The 23,819-nt window shown below is 43.4% G+C and overlaps 1 protein-coding gene across 1 annotated transcript in view; it reads left to right on the plus strand.

Moving 5' to 3' along the window:
* dhx30 (DEAH (Asp-Glu-Ala-His) box helicase 30) overlaps window positions 1-23,819 on the plus strand; it is an 80,488-nt gene that overhangs the window by 19,923 nt on the left and 36,746 nt on the right. Inside the window, exons 5-9 of the mRNA XM_059973857.1 lie at window positions 3,921-4,041; window positions 10,133-10,282; window positions 11,893-12,045; window positions 13,972-14,799; window positions 19,386-19,461. Coding sequence (XP_059829840.1) covers window positions 3,921-4,041; window positions 10,133-10,282; window positions 11,893-12,045; window positions 13,972-14,799; window positions 19,386-19,461 — 1,328 coding nt within the window. The remainder of the gene's footprint in view (window positions 1-3,920; window positions 4,042-10,132; window positions 10,283-11,892; window positions 12,046-13,971; window positions 14,800-19,385; window positions 19,462-23,819) is intronic.

Here is a 23,819-nt window from a genome sequence, read left to right on the forward strand (position 1 = left end):
CTCCCTCTCTCCCCCCTCTCTCCCTCTCTCTCCCCCCTCTCTCCCCCCTCTCCTCTCCCCCCTCCCCCCTCTCTCCCCTCTCTCCCCCTCTCCCCTCCCCCTCTCTCCCCCTCCCCCTCTCTCTCTCCCTCTTGCCCCTCTCTCTCTCCCTCTCCCCCCTCTCTCTCTCCCTCTCCCCCCTCTCTCTCTCCCTTTCCCCCCTCTCTCTCTCCCTCTCCCCCCTCTCTCTATCTCCTGCACGGGATGTCTCCCTCCTCTTCTCTCTCTTTCATTAGCAGCATAGTTCACGGGGGGGGGGGGGGGTCAACTCTGGACCCCATCTCAGCTTGATTTGCTCATCACAATGCACTCCTGACAAATACCTTAACTAGAAGGACAGTGGTGGTTCAAGCACTGAGCTCAACAACACCTTTTTGAGGGAAGTTCTGGGTAAGCAACAATTGTTGGTCTTGCTACATGATAAAGAATGAATTAAAAGAAAAACAGCCAAATACAATAATAGATGTAAGATCATGCTTTTATTTCAGTCCTTTCTTAACTTTAGTACATTGCAGTTATTTTAAAGAATGTAGTAACTTGAAATGCAGTGAACATGAATTAATATATTTAGTGACAGCAGTGGAATGACCAGCCACAAGAAGGTGCATACCTTCTTTTTGCGCAAGAGGACTGGCCTTCAGTCTCGGGTAGTAAGCTGGGGGCAAAAGAGGAAGAGGATGCATCATCAGAGGCATCGGAACAGGAGCAACCCAAGACCAGCATCAGAAGAGGACCTTACCCTTCCCTCAAAAACTCCAGCTTCTGACCCAGACCTGGTTACATTATTCAAAGACTTTCCTTCTGCCCAAGTGAGGCGGGACGAGGCCCTGCGAGAGGGCTTCGAGGTCTGTGGAACTCCATTCAGGCAGTCATTTAGAGCTAGCTGAGGAGCTACCCTTCTCAACTTAGTTCACAAGTAATTACCACAATTAGGGTCTAAGACATTGTAGAGCATTGGAGCTGGAAACAATATTTTAAGACAGCTATGGAAGTTGATTTTGAGTGACCTGAATCTTCCATATTATGGTGGTGTGATTTTTTTCCCCCCCCCCCCTCTATTTAGGATGGGAATATTGAAAAACTTTTCAAGCTTGGTCTGAAATTGCATATTTATCTGAAGCAGCAGATATAAACCATGGACTTGTGTGCTATTCATCATACATACTACCTCCTATCCTTTCTCTTTTTGGATAGTAAATCTGACTTTGAAGAAAGCATTTTTTACACACAGCACAGTACAGGCCTTTTGGCCCATGATGTTGTGCCAACCATTTAACATATTCTTGAGATCAGTCTAACCGTTCCTTCCTATATGGCCCTCTATTTTTCTGTCATTTATGTGCCCATCAAAGAGTATCTTAAATGCCGTTAATGTATCTACCTCTATCACCAACTTGGCAGGTTGCTTCGTGCATTTACCACTCTGTTTTTAAAAAAACCTACCTCTGACAATCACCCCACCCCATACTTCCCTCCAATCACTTTAAACTTATGCCGCCTTGTATTAGCCATTTCTGACCAGGGAAGAAGTCTCTGATCTATGCCTTTTAACATCTGGTAAGATGGTGGCATGCTCAGTCACAGAGGCTTGTCTGGGTCCAAATAAAGGTGTAATTTTTCATCTTTATGACTTTTTTATGATTGCAAGACACTGCTGGATATTAAGAACATCAAGTACTGCAAGTCTTGCCCATTAATGATTTGCTCGATAGTGATAGAGCTGACTTGTTGCTTACTGTGTAGCTTACTACATCCAGCCAAAGAGGAAGACGTCAGAGACGATGCATGCTCCAATAAACTGTGCAAGTAATTGTCTCAGGTGTTTTTCTTGTGATCACAATCTCTACCAGAGGTCTTTAGGTTCAAACCAAGGGAATAATTGTTAAACACAGTTTACTAAAATTACATACCACTTATTAGCAAGCTTGTTCAGTTGATGTACAGAGTGAGCCCCAAGCACTGCTTTTTAAACATTCGTTATCATATAGTACTCTGATCATTGCCAGACATCCTTGATTAGTGGTTACACAAAGCAGCTGTCTCATGCAACAAGCACTCCTTTGTCCCTTAGTTATCTTGCAACATTCTTCTCACAGCGCAACTGGTCAAACGGCAAACAAGTCAGTCAGGTTTTAACCCTTTTTATTCTGTATATAACTCCTCAGCAAGACCCTGTTGGACATTGGTAATGTAGAATCCTGAAAGTCTAGTTCACGGGATCATTAGCAAGACTTGACAGTGGGGGAGCTGCGTGACATCAGTTATTGTGTGGTGCGGCTGGGTTGGGAACTGACCTCTCCCATCACTGCTGCCTTCCAGAGGTCGCTCAGTGGAAGACAAGTTGGAATGCGTTTGTCTGCTGCTGCACTAGTGCATGATGAACTACTGTGTGCTTGTTCATGCAGAAACATGGCTCCAGGACAATACCCCATACACCATCAATCTTTAGGCCTTGATACTCGGACTTGGGCTATATTATTTATTTATTGTGACTGTATGTTTTACTGCTATTGTAATGATATGTGCCTTGTGCTGTGTGGGACTGTGTTTTGCACCTTGGCTCCGGAGGAATGCTGTTTTGTTTGGCTGTATTCATGTGTATGTTGAATGACATTGAAATTTGCGCTTGCATACCTCTATCAAGTAACCTCTCTTCCTCCTTTGCTCCAAAGAGAAAAGCCCTAGCTTGCTCAACCTACCTTCATTAGATATGCATTCTAATCCAGTCAGCATTCTGTAAATCTCCTGTGCCCCCTCTCTAAAGCTTCAGCGTCCTTCCTGTAATGAAGACACCAGAGCCAAAATCAATATTCTAAGTGTGGTTTAATCAGGGTTTTATAGAGCTGCAACATTGCCACTTGGCTCTTGAACTCAGTCCCCTGACTAATGAAGGGCAACGTAGTAACCTTCTTAACAACCCTATCAATTGTACATGTGTACTCCACATTGCTAAGAATTCTGCAATTAATCGTATATTCTGCCTTCAACTTCAATCAGCAAATTTATGGATGACACCAAGATTGGGGGTGTAGTGGACAGTGAGGAAGTCTATTAGGTCTGGACCCGCTGGAAAAATGGCAGATGGAGTTTAATGCAGACAAGTGCAGGGTGTTGCACTTTAGTAGGGCTGCCAGGGTAGGTCTGACACAGGACACTGAGGCATGCTGTAGAACAAAGGGATCTGGGAATTCAGGTCCATAATTCGTTGAAAGTGGAGTCACAGGTAGGTAGAGTCGTAAAGAAAACTTGGCACATTGGGGTACAGGAGACAGGATGTTATGTTGAAGTTAATGATGACTAATTTGGAGTATTGTGTGCAGTTTTGGTCACCTTCCTACAGGAAAGATGTAAATATGGTTGAAAGAGTGCAGAGAAAATTTACAAGGATGTTGCCTGGACTGGAGAAGTTGAGTTCTAAGGAAAGATTGAATAGGTTAGGACTTAACTCCTTGGAACTTAGAGATTGAGAGGAGATTTGATAGATGCACAAAATCATGAGGGGAGTTTACTGGGTAAATGCAAACAGGCTTTTTCCACTGAGGTTGGGCGGGTCTATAACTTGAGGTCATGGGTTAAGGATGAAAGGTGAAAAATTCAAGGGGAACATAAGGGGAAACTTCTTCAGTCAGAGTCATGAGAGTGAGGAACAAGCTCCTGAAACAGTATAATTATGTCATCAGACCTGCTGCCATGATTTCAAAAAGTAAACATTTTGCTATCATTGTACAGTTTTGCTCTAGAATACAATGAATGTTTGAATGAATTGTGTACGTAAACTATTCAGCACTGTAGAAGAGGCATGTGATCATATGCTTCTTCCCTAGTGCATGCCATTTATGTGGGTCAGGGTTGAAACTGATCTGTACTTCATATTTTGACAGAGCAGTACAGGGTACCGTGACTGATCACTCCAGTGCAACGAGAGCTCTCACCCAGTTCCCTGAGCCAAAGAACCTCTTGTCCAAGGTTATACAGATAGCAACTACGTCCTCGTCTGTCACGGTAAGTAAAGTAGAAAATCATGGAGATAGTTTGAACCTTGTCTTGTTGAAAAAGGTGTAATGTATGTTAGTCTGTTTGTATCTCAAGGGGTTGTGCAAAGCGGAAGAGATTAAAGATTTAAAGATTACTTTGTTTATCACATGTCTGTCAAAACAGTGAAATATCTCATTTGCTTCAATGGCCAACACAATCTGAATATGTACTGGGGTAGCCTGCAAGTGTCTCCATGCTTCCAGTGCCAATATCGTATGCCCAAAACTTATTATCCATAAGTTTTATCCATATATCCATAAGAATGTGGGAGGGAACTCACATGGTCATGGGGAGAATGTATGAACTCCTTACAGTGAGATTTGAACCCCACTTGCTGATCACTAGCGATGTAATAGTGTTATGCTAACTGCAATGCTAGTGTGCTGCCCATATGGTGGATTTTAATGTTGTTGGTAATGAATCAGGATTTAATCAACAGAATACATAGTTGAGCAGAGTTCAATAAAGGTTAGATATCTCATCTGTAGAAGAAGATTAAGTGGTTGGGGTGTATCCTTAATGGAGAAATGCACAGATCTTCGACTGCCAGCTACCTGCTAATATTCTCCACCAAATTCTAGTTACACAGACACTCCTTATCTTCAAGAATACCAATGTGATCTGATTCTCCAGCTAAGTGTTCATATTGCTATCGATTTACATCTTTCCTCTTCCCTCATCCCACTGTTGCTCGGAAACTTGTCCTGGTTTTTGGAGATCTTTTCGTGAAAAAATTCCTCTTCCCTCATTACTATTCCTGAAACACATTTATAAAGACTCGACTGTTTTGACTGTGGTTTGAGTCTTGCTACTTCCAATCCAACTGTTAAAGTCCAGTTTTTTATTTTAAAGAAATCCCTCTTCATTGTTCGAGCAATATTGTTCCTGTGTTGGTGAAAGTTATTGTGGTATTAAATTGCAACGATGGAGACAGTATTTAGGACTTTAAAATGGGCATTACCTCTTTTATATCAGGAGGAGAGGTCATTAACAATTGATAAGGATTGAATTTCCATGACGAACTTCACATAATACAGTTTAGTCTCCCATTTGGGGAATGGCCACTTTGCGTCGATAGTAACCAGCTCACCAGCTCACTTACCCAGAAGATATTATACCCTATATGAGGCGATATGTTGCTTTAAATTTGGTTTCATTGCTGATATATAAAAGAATGAATTTATATGATGCTCACTTTATTTATTTTACTTTGTTGCCATTCCATTGAACCTTAACATACTGTTATTTAATCTATCTCAGTTCTTAGTTTTGAGGTGAAAAACCAGAAAAAAGGAAAAATTACATTTAGTGTTAAACCATAAAGACAGTTCTATTCCTACTATAGTAGTGCTAGAAAGTTTGTGAATCCTGTAGAATTTTCTGTTTCTGAATAAATATTACCTAAAATGTGATTAGATCTTCACTTGTCCTAAAACTAGATAAAGAGAACCCAGTTAAATAAATAACAAAAAAAATTATACTTGTTCATTTATTGTTGAGAAAGTTGATCCAATATTACTTGTATTGGTTGGAAAAAAATGTGAACCTTTGCTTTCAGTAACTGGTGTGACCCCCTTGTATAGCAATAACTTGACCCTAATATTTCCGGTAATTGTTGATCATCCCTGCACATCAGCTTGGAGGAATTTGAGGCCATTCCTCCTTACAAAATTGCTTCAACTCTGTAATATTGCTGGGCTTCCTTGCATGAATTGTTTGCTTCAGGTCCTTTCATAACATTTCTATAGGATTAAGATCAGGACTTTGACTCGGCCACTCCAAAGCACGAATTTTCCACTTTTTTTAAACCATTCTGTTATTGCTTTACTTTTGTCTTTCGGATCAGTGTCTTTTTGCATTATTCAACTTCTCTTAAGCTTCAGGTGTTGGACTGCTACCCTGCCATTCTTCTGTAAAATGTCTTGATACAATTTTGAATTTATTGTTCCCTCAACAATTGCAAACTGTCCAGACCCTGAGGCAGCAAAGCTGCCCCAAACCATGATGCTCCTTCCACCGTGCTTCATAGTTGGGATGAGGTGTTGGTGTGCAGTGCCCATTTTCCTCCAAACATAGCAATGTATACTTCTGCCAAAAAGTTCAACTTCTGTCTCATCTGTCCACAGAACATTGTAAAACATCCAGGTGGTCTTTCGCAAACCTGAGATGTGCCACGATTGAGTTTTTTTGAGAGCAGTGGTTTCCTCCATGCTGTCCTTTCATGAACACCATTCTTGTTCGGTGTTTTTATTATAGTGGGCACATGAACAGAGACCTTAGCAAGTTCTAGAGATATCTGCAGGTCTTTTGTTGTTACCCTTGGCTTCTTTTTCAACTCCTTCAGCATTGCACATTGTGCTCTTGGTGTGATCTTTGCAAGATGCCCACTTCTAGGGAGAGTAGCAACAGTAAAGAGATTCCTCCATTTGTAGACAATTTCTCATACTGTGGACTGATGAAACCTCGGGTCTTTAGAAATGGTTTTGTAGCCTTTTCCAGCTTCATGTATCTCTACAATTTTTCTTCTAAGATTGTTTGAGGCATAGTGCTCAAACAAATCTTTCTTGAGAAGAGCAGCTCTGTCGGTAGCCTGCCTTTGTGTGTCTTTTTTTTAAACAGGGCAGGGCACTTGATTACCTTAATGTATTTTTTTGTTGATCTCAATAATAATCAATAAAGATTTTTAAAATGCTATTTAATTGGGTTCTCGTGATCTAGTTTTATCACCTGCGTAAAGATCTGATCACATTTTGGGTCTTATTTACATAGAAATAGAGAAAATTTTACAGGGTTCACAAACTTTCTAGTCCTACTGTATGTTCTTTAACTACTTTTTACTCAACTGTCAGACATGCTGCAAAAACTGATATTGTCTGCATAGACTTCTCTCTCATTTATAAATATCATGCATTTAATCTTACAATAATGATTTACTTTTGTATAATGCGTTCATCATATCATAGTTTCTCAATGTGCTTTTAAGAGAATTATAAAATAAAATTCAACAGTGAAGCCTTTTTTTCCATTTGTGATGTTGCCAGAGTAAGCAGGTGTTTGAGTCAGAGACAAATAGCACAGAAGCATACCCTTGAGCCAATCGTGTCTATGCCTTTCACCAATTTAAACTAATTCTACGTTGATCCCATTTGTTTTATTCTCCTCATATTCCCATTAACTCCCAGCTTCTATCACTCACCTCTGCATTAGAGGCAATTCATGACTTGCCAACTACACTTGGAATGTGTGACAAAACAATGACTTCACGAGATAATCCACATAGAATGTGGCCAAATTTTCACCAAATTTTGGCAGCTGCTCATGGAATAAATAATTGATTCACTCTAATCCTTAGTTTTTTCCTGTAGTTTGGAAAATTATTTTCCCATGTGTGTTTATCCAGTTTCCTTTCAAAAGCTTGCTTGTTCTTGTTTTCAGTGCCCTTGATGGCGACGTGTATTAAATCATAATGACATCATGTTTATTCTAATAAAATTGGTCCCACACCCTCTGATTTATGCTCTTTGTTTTAATTGTGTATCCCCCCCCCCCCCCACCCAGTCCTAGAATATTCCGCTGTTTTCTATCAGAGTGTGAAATAGAAGAGAGAAAGGGGAGGGAAATGTTTTTTTATATAGGAAGGAGAAACTGATGTCCATGCCATCAGATTAGAGCCTTCCTAGAGGTGTTGCTCCTCCACCCTGAAAATGGCTTCATTGTGGCAGAAGAGGAGGCCATGCTCTGACATGTCCAAACTGGAAGGTTGGCCACCAGGAAGTACCGCTTTTGGCGGATGGAACAGAGGTGCTCGACGAAGCGGTCTCCCAATTCATGGGATGTCTCTCACCAGTGTAGAGAAGGCTGCTTCGGGAGCTCCAGCTATAATAGACAGTTTCAAGGTGAGGTGTTGCCTCACAAAGGAGGGCTGTTTGGGGCCCAGAATGGAGCTGAGGGAGGACATAAATGTGCAGGTGTAGCAATTGTCTTGCTTGCAGGGAGATGTACGAGGAGAAGGATTAGTGGGGAGGGATGAAAAGAGAAGAAAATCACAGAGGAAGCAATCTCTGGGGAAAGGTGAGAGTAAGGGTGGAGTAAAGATGTGATCGGTGTCATTGAAGATGGTGGAAGTTGCGGAGAATGATGTGTTGGATGCAGCGACTCATGGGGTGGTAGGTGAGGGCAAGGGGAACACTTTGCCTGTTAAAGTGGCAGGAAGAAGAGGTGAACGAGGATGGCAGGCAAATGTGGGTGAGGGCAACATCAATGGTGGAGGAAGGGAAACTCCATTCTTTGGAGGAGGAGGAGGAGGACATCTCTGATGTCCTGGAAAGGAAATCCTATCCTGGGAACTGATGCGATGAAGACGAAGGAACTGAGAGAAAAAAATAGTTAGAGTTACAAGAAACATTACAGCATAAATGCAAACTACTGTTCAATTGCCAGCCCTTGTAACAGCCAAGTCACGCGTATTATTTAATAACAAATTAATCCTAAGGAACTGATAAAAGGGAAGAACATTTTTCACAGGAGACAGGGTGGGTAAAGGTATAATCAAAATAGCCATGGGAATTGGTAGGTTTATAAAAGATGTTGGTAGATAGTTTTTCTCCAGAAATGGAGACAGAGAAATTGAGAAAGGAGAGAGAGGTGTCAGAAATGGACCAAGTGACGTTAAGTGGAAGTTGGAGGCAAAGTTGATGAAATTGACAATCTCAGCATGGGTGTGTGAAGCAGCACCAATGCAGTTATCTTTGTTCAAATATCTTTGTTCCTGTATGGATTTAGAACGTTACTGCTAGCACAGTGAAGCTCTGATAATCAGGCAGCTGTGGGACTGGCAAAATTTCCAGAGTATTTGATTTTGCAGCTTTTAATACCTCAACTCACTTTTAATCTGCTTTTTGTTTCATGTTATACAGTAGTATAACTAGTTTTCCAGTAAACCCTGCGAGTTTGTAAAGGACACTGGAAATGGGACCCCAGTGAGTTAAAAGGGAATGTGGGGAGTAGGGTCATACTGATTTTAAACAGAGGTCATGGTGAGTTTAAGGAGAGCTTGGGAAATGGGGCCCTGGGAAATTTACAGGGAGCATGGGAAACAGATACTGAAACACTGGGATTTCAGAATAATCAGATTATTAGTATTTTTCCATTGTTCCTTCTGCCAAAACATTTCACTTCCCATTTCTTTAATAAATTCAATCTACCACTCATTTGCTCATTCTGCCGGCCTACCTACATCCTCTTGTAGACTACTGCTTCCATTATTGTTTGCACATTTTGTTCACCATTGTCTGTGCTCTCACACACATGCCATGCACTCTGAGATATTGAAATAGGATCCAAATCATTGTTTTATTGTTTTTTTCTTGTAGATTTAGCCTTCTTTACACTTGTATGTTTTTATAATCATCCGTTGTAAGCTTTCAGTAACGTAGTATATTTTGTTCTGTATTTCTTTAGCTTTTTTTTGTCTGAAAAGCTGAAGTGCTGCCCAGTCAGTACCTTCCTCATTGAACTGGTTTAGATCAGTTTACGTTATAAAGAAAGAGCATGTGATCAACTCTTTACTACTTTTTACTTGCTTCGGTTACTGACAGCTGACTGTCTGACCTGTATTATGATGAATATCTAATAAAAAGCTGTAACCATAGGATCTGTAATTCATTCTGGACTTCCGAAGAATCTTCTGAACAACAACATCTCTAGGTCTAACAGAAGTGGTCTTTGTCTTTCTTACTAATTCTCCATCTTATTTATTTCTCCAGTCTAATTTTATAATATTTCCTATTCAAGTGCTATCTACACCTTCATTTCCTTTTTGTACCTGATGCAACTTTTCCACTGCTACATGATTTGAGTTTAAATCAGTCATACTACAACACCTTTCCATGTGACGTATATCATACATACACATGTCCATACAAGAAGGGAAGAAATAGGAGAGGAATGTGAGCTTCAATCATTGTATGTTTTTGTGTTTGCTTGGCTATGTGGTATCATTGCTAATCTGATCCAGTAAATAAGACCAATGTTGATTAACATAAATGTATTCCCTCAGGATTATCTGAAATATTCCACAGAGGGTAGTTCACCGAAGGTCTGTCGACTTGAGGTGCAGTGGCCAAGCCCAATGACTTTCGTCGCAAGTGGTCGGCGGAAAGCTGAGGCGGAAAGAAGAGCAGCAGCTGTAGCCTGTAAGAAGCTGAAGGTGATTGCAACTTGCTGAGCAGAGTCTTGTGCTTGATGATATTAGAAATGTCTTCTTTGTGGCATGCCAGCTGAATTTCAAATTCACCAACTCACCATTGATAAGTTGACGTAGACAAAAATATAAAATCTAGAATCTGGCTCAAAAATTGAACTGCTGGATGAACTGGATGTTAGACAGCATCTGTAGAGGGAAATGGAGAGCCAGTGTTTCAGATTGAGTCATTTCTCTAAATTGTACCTGAATTGTTGTCTTTCCTTGGAACACAGAAATCAAGTTCTGACAGATGTCTTTAGCCTGTAGTATAAACTCTGTTTCTCTTTCCACAGATGCTGCCTGACCCACTGAGGTCTCCAGCAATTCTTATTTTAATTTTGGACTTTCAGTATTTGTGGGTTTTTTTCATTCTTATCAACAAACCTTTTATGATACTTGAATGTGCAAATACAGTACCGTATGTAGTCCAGGACAACATAGAGTTAGAAAGGACACAGTGAGCTGAGTAGCACTTGTGAAAGAGAAACCATTTGTTTCAGATCCAAGTTCTTTCATCAGAACTGTTAAAGAGGGAAGATAAATTTTAAATTATAGAGAGGGTATGGGACAAAGGAATGTCACAACATAGAATGAATATTCCTTTTTTCCCATCCATCCCTCCCAGCCCCCTCTGCAAGTTCAAATTGACTTGTTTTCTCTCTTTCTCAATTCATCTGATCCTGTTAATTCTGGTTTTTTTTTCACAGGTTCTGTTAGGCTCTATTGAGTGTTTCTAGCATTTTCTGCTGTTCTGATTTTCAGTCTGGAGCAAGTCTTATCTGCAAATTTGGCGCTATCAGTTAGCTATCATTTAGGAATGTTATGAACGTAAATGCACCATTACAATACTGGTTACTATGGGTGAGAATGGCTCGAGATCATCATATCAGAGCATTTAAGGGAGGGCCAAGCTGGAAAGAACTTGCTGCTTTGCAGAGGAGGGAGTAAATAATCCATACTGCATAAGTACCCCTCTCCACTCTGCCATCAAACAGACGTAACCATTTACAGAGTGTATTAGCCGTACTTTGAAATATTCCATGGATAAGATTGCATAAATCTCTCTGCTCTCCATTAAACACACTCAGGGATTTTGCAGCACTGGTTAGAAACAGGCTGCCAATCTCTCTGTTGTGATATCAAACACTTCGAGCAAAAGTACAACGTGCATCAGTTGCAGACCAGGGCTCCACCCATCCACTTTAGTCTCCTACAGCAACAGGAACAGGTTAGATTTTTTATCAGCCCAGGAGTCCTGTGGCTTCTGTAAGTGAAGTTGATTGAACAGGAAGTGGATTTTGGATTTGTGAAATCTGTAGAGTCATCAGGAATTGAAATAGACCTTTACTGAGTGAAGTGAAAGAAGAAATGTATTCCTTGAGTTTGAATTGGATTTAATTATAGATCCCAAAGATGGGAAAGAGGCTTTTAATTCACAGCTCTGTGGAGTACAGGACAGTTGTGAGATTGTTATCCTTTGATTTGTCTGTTATGCTGTTTTTTCACAAAATTAAACTTAATAGAATGTTCTCGGGCCTTGGAGGTAAACTTGTGTGTCTTTGTCTTCATGGCAGGATTTGGGCTTGCTTAACCAAAAAAACCAACCACTCACCCATGCCATGTACAATCTGGCGGCAGTAAAAGAACTGAGTGAAAAGGAACGGAGACCAACCAGGCTAGAAATCCCCAAGGATCTTCAGCAGCGAATCCAACAATATCTGAACCAAGTCAGTACATTCTTAGTCTTCTTTATATAAGCATCTGATAAACTAGCCTGACATTAAAAATGTTTTTCAGCAAACTATTTCTGACATATTTTAAAACTGTAGCAGTCAATGTTTTCACACTGTGGAAATTCGAAAAAGCTTGCTGCATTTGAAGGTTGCAGGAACACTTTAGTTAGACCTGTTAAAAATTTAGGAATGGTTTTGAAAGAATGACAATGAAGGAACTGTTTCTGCTGGCTAAAGAATTGATGATGACAGGATTTAAGCTAACTGGCAACATTCAGAAGCCAGGAGAAATATATTTTGCTTGGAGTGTATGCTGTACTGTTAGACAAGGATGGTGGAAGCAGAACCCCTTGTTTCAGAAGGAATTAAATACCTGTGACCACTGGATAAAGAATTCAAGGCTGTAGGTGGGTAAGAGGATTATTAGACTGCTTTTTCAAATAAACTGCACAGATGCTGTGGATGAAATGTAATGATGTGAGATACTTGCAGTTGTGCTTGTGTTATTAGAGAAAGGGTGTCCTTAAATATTGTGAAAAATAGTATTTGCTATTTTTTATTTGATATGTAGAGCAATGGTTACTCAGCAATTCAATGTACCTCTAACAGCTAGACTCACTGCAGGACTGCAAATTTATCCCAGAATCCAAAAACATTAGTTTGGAATCCAGGAATTTTATAGGTTGATCAGACCTTAGTGGTATCATTTTTTGTCTCTTTCTCACAGCTAGTGTATGATAACTTGCATTCTTTTCAGCAACATATACTTACTTCATTATGACCCTTATCATCTTCAATTTCAGCAATTAAAATTCTTAGTTTTGATGTAGTTTTATCTTTATTGAACTGTCAATCAAATCATTAGACTGATCAAAGGCCTTCTCCAGGCATTATTAACACTTGTCAGTTCTCTGTTAAGGCATTTGTGAGGGAGTTGGTGCCGAGAAAGCTTTATATCCTATGTGAAAGGTCATTTTGGAAATACACCTTCACAAATTAATAACCCTGGTAGGATTCTTAGCAACTATGTCAAGCCTTATACAAACAAAGGAACCTTGTCCAAAGCTGAATCCACCAAAAGTTATTTAATGACTCCTTGGCAAAATGTTTAATTCCCATTGTTTACAAAGAAACATTGATTTAAAACAAATACTTTTCCAAATAAAACAGAACTGACTATAGCATTTTCAACCATCCAAGTCCATTCAACAGGCACAAAGCTAAAAATTGACAATAATAGATTGTAAAGAATTCAAGACAATTTTGAATAAGCTTTTCTCTTTTAGTCTTAAAGTTAGAAACACCGTGTAAGGTACTGAATTGCTATTAATATCCAGATATCCCATCTCAGGATGATTCATAGTGTAGGTCATTGTAGTCATAAACTACTTTGTAGTTCCACATTATGCTTGTGTTGTTTTAGGGAGCTGTTCTGTTGTGCAAAGAATTTATCAGAATGTTTATTAAAAATTCTTCAGGATTATGGAAAATAATGCAACCTTGCCAATGTCACATCTTAACAAATGAATAACTTTGATATTGAGGGCTTTGAGGAACAGAAATTGAAATGGGATTAACAGTGCCTGTTTATTTAAAAAGAGCCACCACAAACTCAGTGGGCTGTACGTGTGCCTGTACTATATAATTCTGCTAATCTCTGCCTGAACCTGTATGTTAAGAATGACTAATTGAGAATGTAAGGAAAAAAATACATGAATTTGTATTGAATTGTGTTGTGCTATTCAGACACACAAGATTCCACCTATTACTTTGAACCAAACGTTGGCCTACTAAAGGGAATGAATACAAAATTCACTTTTAAAATGAGTTAACTATACTTCTTTGTGACATCTTTGGTATGTGCTCATCAATCTCAGGAATACAGCTAACATTTTTCTTCTTCCCGTGTTCCTCCCTCAGTACACGGTGGAGGCACCACCTGAACTCAGTGAGCCCAAACTTATCAACCCTGACCCAGAAACTGTGGATCCAACTTCAAAGTTTGGTTTGATTAGTGATGCCATCACAGGAAATGCCTACGTTCCAATGCTACCTGGAGAGATGGAACACATCAATCAGAGATTGCTCAGGCTGTGGCAGAGATCCCAGCCAGGGAAAATTAAGCCACTTCCTGTTGACTCTCACAAGGAAGCAATCATCTCTGCCATTGAGGAAAATCGCATTGTGGTCATAGCTGGAGCAACCGGATGTGGAAAGACCACCAGGATCCCACAGTTCATATTGGAGAAATTCATAACTGATAACCGAGGAGCCTACTGTAACATTCTGATAACCCAGCCCCGGAGGATCAGTGCTGTGTCAGTGAGGCAAAGGGTAGCCTATGAAATGGGACCAACCCTCAAGAAAAACGTGGGCTACCAGGTACGGTTAGAGAGCATGTTGCCTCCACGAGGAGGAGCATTGCTATTCTGTACTGTTGGCATTCTCTTGAAGAAGCTGCAAGGGAATCCCTCACTAAAAGGTATTAGTCACGTCATTGTGGATGAAGTCCATGAGCGTGATGTCAATACCGACTTCCTGCTCATCTTGCTGAAGAATGTGATGGATGCTAACCCCAAGCTGAAGATCATCCTGATGAGCGCCACCAGTGACACTAAGCGGATATCAGATTACTATGGGAACTGCCCTGTAGTGACTGTGCCAGGTTTCATGTACCCTGTGAAGGATTATTATCTAGAGGATATCCTACCAATGCTTGGACAAAAGGAAACAATTCAGCTCAGTCAAGTAAGTGGTTAAGTTTTTAAAAACTGCATTGACACAGCTTTGTTCCTTTTTCCCCCAAACACGTTATTATTAATGGAAGTGAAGTGACCTGTTTATTTGTAGAAGTGACAGAAATGATCAGTAGATGTGTTTTTTGGGGATTGTTGATTTAAAGAGAACAGAGAGCCAGAACATGAGAAAAAATGAGGATAGGAATTAAAATGATTGGCCACTGGGAAATCATGTTTTTTGCAAGTGTTGTGGTGGTGCTCAATAATGTGGTTTCCCATTTTATGTTGTGTCTCACCAATATAGAGAGGACCGGATACATTGGGTCTCAGCAATGTAGAGGAGACCGCATCTGGAGCAGAATTTCCCATGGCCAACAATTTTAATTCCTAACCCCATTCCCATTCTGACATGTTGGTCCTTGGCCTCCTGTACTGCCACAATGGGTGGAGGAGCAATACCTCATATTCTGCCTAGTTCTGTCTAGGTAGCTACCAACCTGATGGCATGATGGCATGAGCATCAAATTTTCCTTCTAGTAATCCCCCCCCCCCCCACTTTCCCTCTTCTTCTATTCCCCTCTCTGGCCTCTTACCTCTTCTCCTCGCCTGCCCATCAGCTCCCCCAGTGTCCCTCCTGTCCTTTTCTCCCAACGTCCACTCTCCTCTCCTATTGTTCCTTCTTTTTTGGCTCCTTGCCTTTTCCACTTCCCAGCTTCTTACCACGTCCCCTCTCCCCCCACCTACCTGGCTTCATCTGTTGCCTTCTAGCTTGTCCTACTTATTCACCCCCCACACCTTCTAATTTTAGCATCTTCCTTTCCAGTGATGATGAAAGGTCATGTTCTGAAACGTCAGCTATTTATACATTTCCATAGATGCTGCCTGGCCTGCTGAGTTCATCCAGCATTGCATGTACGTTGTAAGAGGTTCCATTGTTGTTCAGGTGAAACCTTATAATGGAGGAGAAACTTTGATTATGGAATGATTGTTGATGCCAGAAGTGATGGTTTGAGTACCTTTGAAACTGCCGATCTCCTGGGGTTTTCATATACAACAGGGTCTGGATTTTAAAGAGAATGGTGCGAAAAGCAAAGAACATCCAGTGAGCAGCAGTTCTGTGGGCAAAAACACCTCGTTAATGAGAGAGGTCAAAGGAGAATAGCCAGATTTCTTCAAGTCAATAGGACTGCATCAGTAACTCAAATAGCCATGTGTTACAACAGTGGTGTGCAGAAGAACATTTCTGAACACACAACATATCGAACCTTGAAGTGGATGGGCTAGAGCAGTAGAAGACCATGGAAGACCATACTGTCAGTGGGCACTTTAAGTACAGGGGGTCCCTAATAAAGTTGCCACTGAGTGTATAAAGGTGTTTCATTCCAAGAAGAGGGAATTTTTTTTAATCCAGTGATGAGATGGCTTTTGACTAAATCATGTTAGCACTTGGAACTTGATAAAGCCATGATATATGATGTCATGTGGTGTTTCAATATAGTGGGGACATTGTCGCTGCAATGACAAAAAATTGTGACTAAATCTGAAATATAAATCTATTATCAATAATACCATGAGGTTATCAAATTGTCAATAAACCTGACTTGTATTTAGGGATACAAATGATCTGTCTTTGTACAGCTAATGTTTGTGTCCAGAGCCACTGCAATAATGTTGTGTGCTCTTTAATTTGCCTGTAAAGCCCTGGTGGTCACTCAAACCACTACAGAAAAGTTCAGTAAAAATAAAATCAAGTGGGTAACTAACTGGTACTGGATTTAGACACAAAAAGGTATACTTAGTGAGAATCTTCCCTAATTAACATTCGAATATAAGGAGATCTGCCTCACAGATCAATTATACGCTAGCCCCTGATAAAGAGATATTCACAGAGTATACCTCCTAGCCAGAATCTCTGGGTATTGTCTTTCCAGTCAGCAGGGCAACCTAATAGGGGTAACAGAGTTGTATGTCATGAATCAGTGACTCAGGGAATCTGCAAAATGACTGGATTCAATGCATTGTTAAGGCATCATGCCAGAAGTGGGTAAGGAATTGTCCAATGGTTACTATGTACTGACCATCCTCAGTTGATGTATTAATACTTGTGTTGAAGTTTGTTTGAAAATAATGCTGAGAGTAGCAAGGGCACAGAATGTTGAGGGATGCTGGCCTTGTAATATCTCTAATGAGTTAGCTGAGTCCAAAGTACATAGCTGCTAGAGATGGTAAAAGAATCAACGAGGGGGATATCAAATTGAACTTTTTTTCACATGTCTCTGGGCTGAAGGTGCATCTGCTATGAGAGTATTTAGTGGAAGTATGTGACTATCACATAGCCTTTATGCAGTTGAAGTTATTTTTTCACTCAAGGTATTGTCACGTTTTGTAGGACACTCAACTTGCCAAATGGCATAATTTCAGAATGGGTGATTCAAAACTGGTAACCCTGAGGCTTCATGGGTTATTAGATTCAGTAGAATTTAATTCCAGCATCGTTTATAACTTTGCAGCTTGAATTCCCTAGGTCAGGGGTCAGCAACCTTTACCACTGAAAGAGCCACTTGGACCCGTTTCCCACAGAAAAGAAAACACTGGGAGCCGCAAAACCCGTTTGACATTTAAAATGAAATAACACTGCATACAACGTTTTGTTTCGCCTTTATGCTATGTATAAACAAACTATAATGTGTTGCATTTATGAAATTGATGAACTCCTGCAGAGAAAACGAAATTACATTTCTGCATGCAACAAAAACATTTTGAACTCTGAAAAAAAGACGTTGGGTTGAAGGTTACTTTTAAGTAAAATACTCAACGTCTATTTGAGTCCTCCTTGTATTTATGAAAAACGCCGAACTTAAATTTGCCGCCAGCAGCAAAAATAACGTCAGCCAGCTGTCAACCTGAAAAATAAAAGGACTATTTCACTGAACAATGAAAACATATGAATATACGTAAAATAATAGGCAATTAAAATATTTATCATACTTGTTCAGGTTGACTCACACCTGACAATGCAGTCGTATTCAGTAGGGATGGATCGATGCTTAGGGGAGTGACCGGGAAGGATAATGTGTTTTTTTCCTCTCTGAACTCACAGAAGCGTTTCCCAAACGATGTTTGCATTGCGATGATTGCAGAATGTAAATACTCCGAATTTATCATGTCGTGACCTTGTTTGAACTCTCTCAAATTGGGGAAGTGAGACAATGTGCCTTTCTGTAAATCTCTGGCAAGCAACGTCAACTTGCACTCGAATGCCAAAACATCCTCCAACATGTGCAGGGCTGTACGTCCTTACCCCGTTGAAGAGCTGTGTTCAGCGTGTTCAGGTGCGCTGTCATGTCTACCATGAAGTGTAGCTTTTCCAGCCACTCTGGCTGTTCCAGCTCAAGAAAGGTGAGCCCTTTGCTGCCCAGGAAAGTTTTCACTTCTTCCAGACACGCGACAAAGCGTTTCAGCACCTCCCCTCTGGACAGCCAGCGATAGAAACACGTTGTAGCGGTGTGCTACACGCAGTCAGTAAACTGCAGTCAAAGATAGCTTTATTCGAACTAAACAGCCTTGCTTTTAAGCCTCCCTCAACCCGCCCCCCATGGGCGCGGATGCTGCAAAAGACACGTACTCACAAACCCCCGTAGGCTATCTCCCTTAGCCTGAACGCTGGCTAATTGTGAGCCGGTTCAGATGTGTCAGGAAATGGGTTGCCACAACGTCTTATTTAGATTGTACAAGATCACCATAATCTTCAAATTTAGATTTACATTTCAAAAACTAACAAACTAACATAAAATACATTTTAATTAAATACTGACCATGTAGCGGTGTGCTACACGCAGCGCTAAAATTACGACACGGAGTCGGTAACTGCAGTCGAAGGAAAAAACTTTATTCGAAATCTTCAGCCTCACTTTTAAGCCTCCCTCAATCTGCCCCCCATGGCGCAGAGGCTCCAAAGCTCTGTGCTCGCAAACCCCGTAGGCTATCTAATTGTGAGTCGGTTCGGATGTGCCAGGAAAAGGGTCGCCACAACCATTTATTTCCCAAAGCAACAGGGAGCCGCAGCACAGACGTAAAAGAGCCACATGTGGCTCTGGAGCCGCGGGTTGCCGACCCCCGCCCTAGGTAAACATCTTACTATGGTCACTGTGTATCATGCCATGGTACTTCTTCTTCTCTTTGGCACTGTCAGTTGTTCAGTTCTTACGTTCACAATATTTTCTTGTTGAGGAATTATTTGCAGAATTAAAAGGGCTGAAACCTGACTGACTTGTGAGAATAATGTTGGAGGATATCTAATTGACAAAGGAGTGCTTGTGCATGAGAAAGCTGCTTTGTGTAACAATATATCAAGGATGCCTGGCAACAAACAGAGTACTATGTGATAACGAATGTTTAACAAGCAGCCCCAGACAGTACTCTGCGCTCAGTTGAGACTGCAGATTTTCCCAGGCTCTATCATGCCATGGTACTTGTTCTTCTCCTTGGCTCTATGAGTTGCTCAGTTCTTACGATTGCAGTATTTTCTTCTTGTCACATTTGTGTCATGCTCATTTTCATAGCTAATTCACCTCTTTGTTTGATAATACTTAACAGGATGAGGAAGATCCTGTTCCTGATCTTGACTTGGTCACTGACACAATTCTGCATATTGACAAGCACGGTGAACCTGGTAAGAGATATCTGTTGATTATCTTGCATTTGATTCTGAATGTATAGATGAAGGCCACTTTATCTTTTTTTTCTCTCACTCTCTCTGATTTGATTACTGGCTTGGCCAAAGTAATGGTACAAGTTTAATTCAGCTTCTTGTGCATTAATGAGATGTGATGAATTAGAAACATAGAAAACCTACAGCACACTACAGGCCCTTCGGCCCATAATGCTGTGCCAAACACATTCTTACTTTAGAAATTACCTAGGGTTACCCATAGCCTTCTATTTTTCTAAGCGTCATGTACCTATCCAGGAGTCTTTTAAAAGACCCTATCATATCTGCCTCCACCACCATCGCTGGAAGCCTATTCCACGTACTCACCACTCTCTGCGTTTTTAAAAAAAACACTTGCCTCTGACATGTCCTGTATACCTACTTACAAGCACCTTAAAACTGTGCCTTCTCGTGTTAGCCATTTCAGCCCTGGGAAAAAGCCTCTGGCTATCCACATGATCAAAGCCTCTCATCATCTTATACACCTCTACCAGGTCACCTATCATCCTCTGTGGTTCCAAGGAGAAAAGGCCAAGTTCACTCAACCTATTCTCATTAGGCATGCTCCCCAATCCAGGCAACATCCTTGTAAATCTCCTCTGCACCCATTTTTCTAATTTATTTTTTATTGAAGTTCATCATCAAACAAACATTTCTATAAGATGTATTTCAGATATTGTACATATATACCTTATAGTCATATTTGCCACAAATCTCCATATATTTATCTGAGGTATACACTTACAGAGAAGAGAGGAAAGAAAGAACAAGCGAAAGGAGAAAACTATGTACAAGTAGGGAGTGATCTTTTTTTTTACAACATATTCAAAATCAGGCCTAAGAGGTGTTATGTAGTTAAACCATTTTTCCCAGTATGAATCAAATTGTTCTAATTTAGGATTAACAGATGCTGTTATCCTGTCCATTTTGTAAATGTCCATTGTAATTTTCATCCATGTATTTAAAGTTGGGCTTGTAGCGCCTCATTTCCTAGCGTATCCGAACCGACTCACAATTAGATAGCCTACGGGGGTTTGCGAGCACAGAGCTTTGGAGCCTCTTCGCCATGGGGGGCCGGTTGACAGAGGCTTAAAAGTGAGGCTGAAGTTTTCGAATAAAGTTTTTCCTTCGACTGCAGTTACCGACTCCGTGTCGTAATTTTAGCTCTGCTTGTAGCACACCGCTACAATTGGTGACCCCGACGGTCCAAACGTTTTTTGGACCAGAAATGACCGACGCCGCCTCTGTTCATGCGGTTTCGTTGAAACTGCCGGGTTTCTGGACACAGCGCCCGGACCTATGGTTCCAGCAAGCCGAAGCCCAATTCCACGTCCGCCGGATCACCTCAGAAGACACCCGCTACTACTACGTGGTGGGCTCCCTCGACCAGGACACAGCTGCCCAGGTCGCGGAGTTCGTACAGTCGCCCCCGGCAGACGGCAAGTACACGGAATTCAAAGCCCTGCTCCTCAGGACTTTCGGACTCTCACGGCGCGAGCGGGCTGCCCGTTTACTGCACCTGGATGGCTTGGGCGACAGACCTCCATCGGCTTTAATGAATGAGATGTTGTCTCTGGCCGAGGGACACACAGGCCTCATGTTTGAGCAGGCATTCCTGGAGCAGCTGCCCGAGGACATACGCCTGCTGCTGTCCGACGCGGATTTCAGTGACCCCTGGAAGGTGGCAGCCCGGGCGGACTTGCTGTGGAACGCCAAAAAGGTGAGCGGGGCGTCCATCGCACAGATCTCCCAGCCACGCTCCCGGCAGCAAACCAGTCCACGCCCGGCCGCAGAGCCCACTAACCCCCGGCCCAATGACCACTGGTGCTTCTACCACCAGCGGTGGGGCGCGGAAGCCCGCCGTTGCCGCCCGCCCTGCAAGTTCCCGGGAAACGCCAGGGCCAGCCGCCGCTGATGGCTACGGCGGCTGGCCATCGGGATAGCCTCCTGTATGTGTGGGATAGAAGGTCGGGACGCCGGTTTTTGGTCGATACTGGGGCTGAGATCAGCGTTTTACCTCCGACGAGTTACGACACCCGCAGCAGGGCACCGGGTCCCCCCCTGAGGGCCGTGAATGGCAGCACAGTAAGGACCTATGGCACCCGTCAGGTGCAGCTAGTGTTCGGCCCCAGCCAGTTCACGTGGGACTTCACACTGGCCGCCGTAGCCCAACCGCTTCTGGGTGCGGATTTTTTGCGAGCTCACAGCCTGCTGGTTGACCTGCCCAGGAAGAGACTGGTACACGCCGAGACCTTTCAGATGTTCTCCCTGGGCGCGGCCCAGTTGCCAGCCCCTCACCTCGGCTCCATCACGCTGTCCGACAACGATTTCACCAGGGTCCTGGCGGAGTTCCCATCGGTTCTGGCACCGCAGTTCACAGCAGCCATGCCCAGGCACAGCGTACAGCACCACATCCCGACACAGGGACCACCCCTCCATGCCCGTGCTCGGCGGCTTCCCCCGGACAAGCTCCAACTGGCGAAGGAGGAGTTCCAGAGAATGGAGGAATTGGGGATCATCCGGCGGTCCGACAGCCCCTGGGCTTCCCCCCTGCACATGGTGCCCAAAGCGACGGGGGGCTGGAGACCGTGCGGCGACTACCGCAGGCTGAACGAGGCTACCACACCGGACCGCTACCCTGTGCCGCACATTCAGGACTTTGCGGCAAACCTGCACGGCGCCCGGATCTTCTCCAAGGTCGACCTTGTCCGAGGGTACCATCAAATCCCGATGCATCCTGACGACGTCCCCAAAACGGCTCTCATCACCCCGTTTGGCCTCTTCGAGTTCCTCCGCATGCCGTTCGGCCTGAAGAATGCCGCACAGACGTTCCAGCGGTTAATGGACGCGGTGGGACGGGACCTGGACTTCGCGTTCATCTATTTGGATGACATCCTCATAGCCAGCGGCAGTCGTCAGGAGCATCTGTCCCACCTCCGTCAACTCTGCGCCCGACTGAGTGAGTACGGCCTTACAATCAACCCTGCCAAATGCCAGTTCGGACTTGATACCATTGACTTCCTGGGCCACAGGATTACTAAAGACGGGGCAACCCCTCTGCCCGCTAAGGTAGATGCGGTCCGCCACTTCCCCCGACCCACCACGATCAAAGGCCTTCAGGAATTCGTAGGTATGGTCAATTTCTACCGCCGCTTCCTCCCTTCAGCTGCCCGGATCATGCGCCCCCTGTTCGCCCTGATGTCGGGTCCGAGCAAGAACATTACCTGGGACGAGGAGTCCGCCGCCGCTTTCGTTCAAACGAAGGAAGCTTTGGCTGACGCCGCAATGCTAGTACATCCCAGAATGGACACCCCTACCGCCCTCACAGTGGACGCATCAAACACGGCAGTCGGTGGGGTGCTGGAGCAGCTCATCGCAGGTCGCTGGCAACCCCTGGCGTTTTTCAGCAAACACCTGCGGCCACCCGAGCTCAAGTACAGTGCTTTTGACCGGGAACTGTTGGCGCTCTACCTGGCAATCCGGCATTTCAGGTACTTCCTAGAAGGTCGGCCCTTCACCGCGTTCACGGACCACAAACCGCTTACCTTTGCGTTTACGAAAGCATCCGACCCCTGGTCATCCCGCCAGCAACGCCACCTGTCCTACATCTCTGAATACACAACGGATGTCCGGCACGTCTCGGGTAAGGACAATGTCGTGGCGGATGCGCTCTCTCGCCCTACCGTTCATGCCCTTTCCCAAGGGGTAGACTTTGAGGCACTGGCAGAGGCACAGCAGGTAGATGAGGAGATTCCGAGTTACAGGACTGCAGTCTCTGGTTTGCAGCTCCAGGACTTCCCCGTGGGCCCAGGTGAGAGGACCCTACTCTGTGACGTCGCCACCGGCCAGCCCCGTCCGGTCGTCCCCGCAGCCTGGCGGCGACGTGTTTTCGACTCCATTCATAACTTGGCGCATCCCTCCATCCGGACAACTGTCCGGCTGGTTTCCAGCAGGTTCGTTTGGCACGGTCTCCGCAAACAGGTCAGTGAATGGGCCAGAACGTGCATGCACTGCCAGACGGCCAAGGTTCAGCGGCACACCAAAGCCCCACCGCAGCAGTTCCATCCCGCCCACCGGCGCTTCGACCACATTCATGTGGATATCGTGGGCCCCCTGCCAGTGTCGCGCGGAGCGCGTTACCTCCTGATTATCGTGGACCGGTTCACAAGATGGCCAGAGGCGGTCCCGCTCACCGACACCACCTCCGAATCTTGCGCCCGAGCCCTGCTCGCCACCTGGATATTCCGCTTTGGTGTACCAGCCCACATTACCTCCGACAGAGGCGCCCAGTTCACCTCCAGCCTGTGGTCAGCTATGGC

Source organism: Hypanus sabinus, chromosome 1 (genome assembly GCF_030144855.1).
Source record: "Hypanus sabinus isolate sHypSab1 chromosome 1, sHypSab1.hap1, whole genome shotgun sequence".
NCBI lineage: Eukaryota > Metazoa > Chordata > Chondrichthyes > Myliobatiformes > Dasyatidae > Hypanus > Hypanus sabinus.